Source organism: Pseudochaenichthys georgianus, unplaced genomic scaffold, assembly GCF_902827115.2.
Source record: "Pseudochaenichthys georgianus unplaced genomic scaffold, fPseGeo1.2 scaffold_2000_arrow_ctg1, whole genome shotgun sequence".
Classification (NCBI taxonomy): domain Eukaryota; kingdom Metazoa; phylum Chordata; class Actinopteri; order Perciformes; family Channichthyidae; genus Pseudochaenichthys; species Pseudochaenichthys georgianus.
The window spans coordinates 1-7,500 of record NW_027262712.1 but is presented as its reverse complement, the minus strand read 5'-3'; the positions used below and the strand labels follow the sequence as shown (position 1 = coordinate 7,500).

General features: G+C 49.7%; 1 protein-coding gene across 1 annotated transcript; it reads left to right on the top strand.

Annotated features, from left to right (window-relative positions):
• The first annotated feature begins 4,069 nt into the window (after positions 1–4,069).
• Positions 4,070–7,375, top strand: LOC117441794 (histamine H2 receptor). Its single transcript, XM_034077802.2, is given in 4 exon segments — positions 4,070–4,292; positions 4,294–4,768; positions 6,921–7,074; positions 7,207–7,375. Coding segments are annotated over 4 exon segments (1,017 nt in total). The 5' UTR covers positions 4,070–4,073.
• The last annotated feature ends 125 nt before the right edge of the window (positions 7,376–7,500 follow it).

The following is a 7,500-nucleotide window of genomic DNA, read 5'->3' as shown; positions in this document are numbered from 1 at the left end:
TCAGGTAGCTACAGAGAGAGATCACCTCCAGGTGAGCTTCAGGTAGCTACAGAGAGAGAGGTCACCTCCAGGTGAGCTTCAGGTAGCTACAGAGAGAGAGAGAGATCACCTCCAGGTGAGCTTCAGGTAGCTACAGAGAGAGATCACCTCCAGGTGAGCTTCAGGTAGCTACAGAGAGAGAGGTCACCTCCAGGTGAGCTTCAGGTAGCTACAGAGAGAGAGAGAGATCACCTCCAGGTGAGCTTCAGGTAGCTACAGAGAGAGAGAGAGATCACCTCCAGGTAAGCTTCAGGTAGCTACAGAGAGAGAGGTCACCTCCAGGTGAGCTTCAGGTAGCTACAGAGAGAGAGGTCACCTCCAGGTGAGCTTCAGGTAGCTACAGAGAGAGATCACCTCCAGGTGAGCTTCAGGTAGCTACAGAGAGAGAGATCACCTCCAGGTGAGCTTCAGGTAGCTACAGAGAGAGAGAGAGGTCACCTCCAGGTGAGCTTCAGGTAGCTACAGAGAGAGGTCACCTCCAGGTGAGCTTCAGGTAGCTACAGAGAGAGATCACCTCCAGGTGAGCTTCAGGTAGCTACAGAGAGAGAGAGATCACCTCCAGGTGAGCTTCAGGTAGCTACAGAGAGAGAGATCACCTCCAGGTGAGCTTCAGGTAGCTACAGAGAGAGAGATCACCTCCAGGTGAGCTTCAGGTAGCTACAGAGAGAGAGGTCACCTCCAGGTGAGCTTCAGGTAGCTACAGAGAGAGAGATCACCTCCAGGTGAGCTTCAGGTAGCTACAGAGAGAGGTCACCTCCAGGTGAGCTTCGGGTAGCTACAGAGAGAGAGATCACCTCCAGGTGAGCTTCAGGTAGCTACAGAGAGAGGTCACCTCCAGGTGAGCTTCAGGTAGCTACAGAGAGAGATCACCTCCAGGTGAGCTTCAGGTAGCTACAGAGAGAGATCACCTCCAGGTGAGCTTCAGGTAGCTACAGAGAGAGAGATCACCTCCAGGTGAGCTTCAGGTAGCTACAGAGAGAGAGAGGTCACCTCCAGGTGAGCTTCAGGTAGCTACAGAGAGAGAGATCACCTCCAGGTGAGCTTCAGGTAGCTACAGAGAGAGAGATCACCTCCAGGTGAGCTTCAGGTAGCTACAGAGAGAGAGATCACCTCCAGGTGAGCTTCAGGTAGCTACAGAGAGAGAGAGGTCACCTCCAGGTGAGCTTCAGGTAGCTACAGAGAGAGAGATCACCTCCAGGTGAGCTTCAGGTAGCTACAGAGAGAGATCACCTCCAGGTGAGCTTCAGGTAGCTACAGATAGAGAGATCACCTCCAGGTGAGCTTCAGGTAGCTACAGAGAGAGAGATCACCTCCAGGTGAGCTTCAGGTAGCTACAGAGAGAGATCACCTCCAGGTGAGCTTCAGGTAGCTACAGAGAGAGAGGTCACCTCCAGGTGAGCTTCAGGTAGCTACAGAGAGAGAGGTCACCTCCAGGTGAGCTTCAGGTAGCTACAGAGAGAGAGTCACCTCCAGGTGAGCTTCAGGTAGCTACAGAGAGAGAGGTCACCTCCAGGTGAGCTTCAGGTAGCTACAGAGAGAGAGGTCACCTCCAGGTGAGCTTCAGGTAGCTACAGAGAGAGAGGTCACCTCCAGGTGAGCTTCAGGTAGCTACACAGAGAGGTCGAGTAGCTCAAATCTAAATGTTTTCTTTCCACAAACTATTTACCCAAAGTATGGAGATTTTTCAGATTCTTTATTTTTCAGATTTTTTTGAAAAATTCAATAAAATCCTCTAATCATTCTTTAGAATATTTAAGTTGCTTTTTTCAATCATTTTCTGTACATTTTTCATTTATATCCAGAAAAGATAAAAATACTACATTTTGTTTCCCAAAACTATTCACCAATTTGATGGAAAGGTTTTCACGTGTTTTCCAAGAAGGACCCTCAGTGATCGGCAGCGCAGAGTAACCCTGAAGTAACTGCTGATGCTTTGCATGGATGACTTAGCGGTAGGGGTTATCTGTATATCCCATTGTTCTTGGGAGGGTGTGAGTCTCTGCATACCGTGCTGTGCCATGGGTCCACCAGCTGGCCTCACATGATGTCGTGTCGTCATGTGAATTATCTTTGAGGTCTTCCTAGAAAGAGAGTCTGTTTCACACAGAACAGGATGCTCCCTTTAGCGCAGACGTTATGCTTGCAAGCTTTAAAGGTCATGGCCATTTCTACTGATCATAGTTCCATTGTTGAGGTCTACTAGAATAGATATACAGTGGGGCAAAAAAGTATTTAGTCGGCCACCAATTGTGGTTTGAGGTTGTGGACAGGTGTCTTTTATACTGATAACGAGTTCAAACAGGTTCCATTAACACAGTTAACGAGTGGAGGACAGAGGAGGCTCTTAGAGAAGAAGGTGAAGAAGGTACAGGTCTGTGAGAGCCAGACATCTTGTTTGTTTGGAGGAGACCAAATACTTACTTTACCAATTCATTCATTACAAATCCTTCAATGTGATTTCCTGGATTCTTTCCCCCGTTCTGTCTCTCAGAGTTGAAGTGTACCAGGAGGAACATTCCAGGCCTCTCATCTTTCTAAGTGGGAGAACTTGCACAGTTGGTGGCTGACTAAATACTTGTTTCCCCACTGTACATTGTCCAATGTTCCAAACTCACATTGGTTTCTCACAGCATCTCTGATAGTCTGTGTATTCACTCTCTGTCCTACACACCTTGTTGGAGCCCCCCCCCAGTGATTATGTTTTACAATGGCGTTTGTTAGCAACCAGGAAGTGACTCCAGTGATGACGAACAGGTGAGAATGCTGCGTGGGGTCTGGGGGCCGCGTTGGGGGGACGTTGGGGGGCTCACTGCTCCGCCCTGTGAGGCTCGAGGAGCGGACAGTGTGAGCTGGGTTACTGGTGTCATTTCCTGGTTGTTCCATTTGGACCCTCACGTCACCGTGACCAGGAAGTAAACGATGGAGAAAGATAAACGTCCATCGAGGCGTTCTGGGGCAGCACAGACGGGTCTTCTCTGAGTCAGAGTGTTTCTCCCTGCAGGGTTCACTTTGAGGGATTGAGACTCTGCAGACGTTCACATGCAGAAGCTCCAGAACACCAGGGGACGGGTCAGAACCAGAAACCTTTAAAACGAAGATCTCAAAATAATTTATATCGATATTGTGTTAATTTGCATATTTGCCTAACTCATCATTTAGTCTAGACAGCAGCAGATTTTAAGTTGCTACGACTCAAGTAAAGTCTCTGCAGGGGTTTCTGATCTGGAGGTGCTTCTCTGTCTGTAAGTGAATATCTGTGGACATTCCAACACAGCTCTGACTGTTTTCATTTCTCTGTCTCGTTAAGGTCCTGGACTTTATGACGATGGAGGCAGCGAGAGCTAATGCTAACGGTGACGCTCCTGAGCGAGGATTCAGGAACAGAGTGTGGGCGTTCCTCAGGGTGCTGTAAGAGGACCCTGTTCATTTACTGCTAAAGTGGATATCTGTGGACATTTAAACGCATCAAGTGGACTCTGAGACACTGGGATGCAAATCTTTAACGGCCTATCAGATTGTGAGGCTGCTGGTGCTTCCTGTAAATGGACTGTGCTTCACAAACGCCATTCACCCGTTCACATCCGTTCATACAGAGCAGAGCGCTACTGAGCAAAGCTAACACTCTTTGTGAGCAACTCAGGGTTCAGTATCTTGCCCAAGGAAACATCGAAACCGACAGCACGGGCTGGGATCGACCAGCAACCCCCTGAGCGAGGATTCAGGAACAGAGTGTAGGCGTTCCTCAGGGTGCTGTACTAAGACCCTGTTCATTTACTGCCAAAGTGAATATCTGTGGACATTTAAACACATCAAGTGGACTCTGCTATCTCTCTCTGTGCTGTTTATCAGGAGCCCCTCAAAGCGCTTTATATAGTACGAGTCATTCATCCATTCATACAGAGCTACTGAGGAAAGACATTTTTCACACCGTTGGCGATCAGGAACGACTCTGGGTTTAGTATCTTGCCCAAGGAAACATCGTCATGTTGACTCTAGGGTCCGGGATCGAACCAGCGACCGCCTCCTGATTGAAGATGTGCGCCCTGCCCCACCTGTACGCGGCTCTGATGGTGTTCTCCTGCGTGGCCTCGGTCAGCGGGAACCTGCTGCAGCTGCTGCTGCAGCTGCTGCACAAGAATCTGCGCAGCGACACCTTGATCCTGATGCTCAGCTGCTGTTTCAGTGACATCACTCTCAGTCTCTCTGTCTTCCCATTGGCTGTTTACCACGCTGTGTCACACCCCCCCGGCCCCCCCCCCCAGTGATGGAGTCCTCTGTCAGGGAGGGGGTTTCCTGCTTCTCCTGCTCCAAACCTCCTCTCTGTACTCGTTGTTCTGGACCTCCGTGGATACGTTTGTGGATATCTGCTTTGCGTTGAGTTACAGCATGATAGTGACGCCGGGTCGATGCCACTTGGTGCTTCTGATGATGTGGAGTGGATGCCTGGGGGGGGCCGCGCTGCCCCTAATGGGGTTCGGACACTACACCTACAGAGAGGACAGATACCTGTGTGGGCCAGACTTTAGCCCCGCCCACACAGCGTTCGTGATGCTGTGGTTGGTGGGCATGTTTGTGCCGCTGGTCGCCATGGTTTCGCTGTACAGTCACGTGGTGATCGTGGCGAGGAAACAAGCGAGGAGAGGAACGTTCGTCTGCAACGAGATAAACTGCCACTACGTTCCTGCTAACATCTACCTGAGGAGCTCCATCGCCATGCTGTCCACCTCAGGTGAGACACACACACACACACACACACACACACACACACACACACACACACACACACACACACACACACACACACACACACACACACACACACACACACACACACACACACACACACACACACACACACACACACACACACACACACACACACACACACACACACACACACACACACACACCACACACACACACACACACACACACACACACACACACACACACACACACACACACACACACACACACACACAGGTCACTGTGTTTTACATCTGCAACAAGCTAATTTATAACGCCAGGGTAAAAACTGAGCTGGTGCTTTTATTTTGAAGTTCTGAGCTGGTGCTTTTATTTTGAAGTTCTGAGCTGGTGCTTTTATGTGAGATGGTGTCTTGTGGCAGGAGGATACAGTTTAATGATACAGGTGTCTGATTTAGAGAGTAGACATGAGTCCCAGAGAGACGCTGAGCAAACACTGGAGTTGCTGCTGAGTGGAAAGAACTCATAAATCAGAGGTTACCTGCACCATGTTTACCTGCATCACTCTGTCATTACTCTCATTATGGTGACACACTGACCATAAACACAGGGGGGGGGGGGTTACCACGGGATTCTCGAATATTTTGTGTCAAACAAACATTTATGGTCACGGTCACATGACTTCACGTCACCACCGCTAAGCTAAAGGAGGCTAATGTTGGGCTATAAAGGAACTACAGCACGGTCACATGACTTCACGTCACCACCGCTAAGCTAAAGGAGGCTAATGTTGGGCTATAAAGGAACTACAGCACGGTCACATGACTTCACGTCACCACCGCTAAGCTAAAGGAGGCTAATGTTGGGCTATACAGGAACTACAGCACGGTCACATGACTTCACGTCACCACCGCTAAGCTAAAGGAGGCTAATGTTGGGCTATAAAGGAACTACAGCACGGTCACATGACTTCACGTCTCCACCGCTAAGCTAAAGGTGGCTAATGTTGGGCTATAAAGGAACTACAGCACGGTCACATGACTTCACGTCACCACTGCTAAGCTAAAGGCGGCTAATGTTGGGCTATAAAGGAACTACAGCACGGTCACATGACTTCAGTCACCACTGCTAAGCTAAAGGTGGCTAATGTTGGGCTATAAAGGAACTACAGCACGGTCACATGACTTCACGTCACCACCGCTAAGCTAAAGGTGGCTAATGTTGGGCTATAAAGGAACTACAGCACGGTCACATGACTTCACGTCACCACCGCTAAGCTAAAGGAGGCTAATGTTGGGCTATAAAGGAACTACAGCACGGTCACATGACTTCACGTCACCACCGCTAAGCTAAAGGAGGCTAATGTTGGGCTATAAAGGAACTACAGCACGGTCACATGACTTCACGTCACCACCGCTAAGCTAAAGGTGGCTAATGTTGGGCTATAAAGGAACTACAGCACGGTCACATGACTTCACGTCATCACCGCTAAGCTAAGGGTGGCTAATGTTGGGCTATAAAGGAACTACAGCACGGTCACATGACTTCACGTCACCACCGCTAAGCTAAAGGAGGCTAATGTTGGGCTATAAAGGAACTACAGCACGGTCACATGACTTCACGTCACCACCGCTAAGCTAAAGGTGGCTAATGTTGGGCTATAAAGGAACTACAGCACGGTCACATGACTTCACGTCACCACCGCTAAGCTAAAGGTGGCTAATGTTGGGCTATAAAGGAACTACAGCACGGTCACATGACTTCACGTCACCACCGCTAAGCTAAAGGAGGCTAATGTTGGGCTATAAAGGAACTACAGCACGGTCACATGACTTCACGTCACCGCCGCTAAGCTAAAGGCGGCTAATGTTGGGCTATAAAGGAACTACAGCACGGTCACATGACTTCACGTCACCACCGCTAAGCTAAAGGAGGCTAATGTTGGGCTATAAAGGAACTACAGCACGGTCACATGACTTCACGTCACCGCCGCTAAGCTAAAGGAGGCTAATGTTGGGCTATACAGGAACTACAGCACGGTCACATGACTTCACGTCACCGCCGCTAAGCTAAAGGAGGCTAATGTTGGGCATGATGACGTTTAGTCGTCTCATTTAGACACTTGTTTTAAGGTTTTTATTAATATTTGTATATGTATACTCTCTCTCTCTCAGTGTGTGTGTTGGTGTGCTGGCTGCCCTACATGACGGTGTGTGTGTACGAGACGTTCAGTGGTCATCAGAGTCCATCAGTGATCTCAGCTCTCTCCACCTGGCTGGTTCTGAGCAGCACCGCCCTGAAGCCCTGGATCACCTGCCTGACCCAGAGGTGAGTCAAACACACCTGACCCAGAGGTGAGACAATCAATCAACCACACAGTAACACACACCGTCCTCCTGTGTGTGTGTGTGTGTGTGTGTGTGTGTGTGTGTGTGTGTGTGTGTGTGTGTGTGTGTGTAGCAGGTACAGGGCAGTGGTGCGTCTCAGTCTGCTCAGGTGTGTGCAGGTGTGTGTGGGGGAGGAGCAGCAGGAGTCCCGCCCCCAGCTGGAAGCAGCCAATCGGATCAGCACCACGACGACAACTACAACACGACCCCCGTCATCACCAACAACACCCGTACCGCAGTGACACACACACACACAGACACACACACACACACACACACACACACACACACACACACTGCAGACAGGAAGCACACTGCACTCTGGGAAATGTAGTGCAGAACTATGGATGGACAATACACTGAAAGT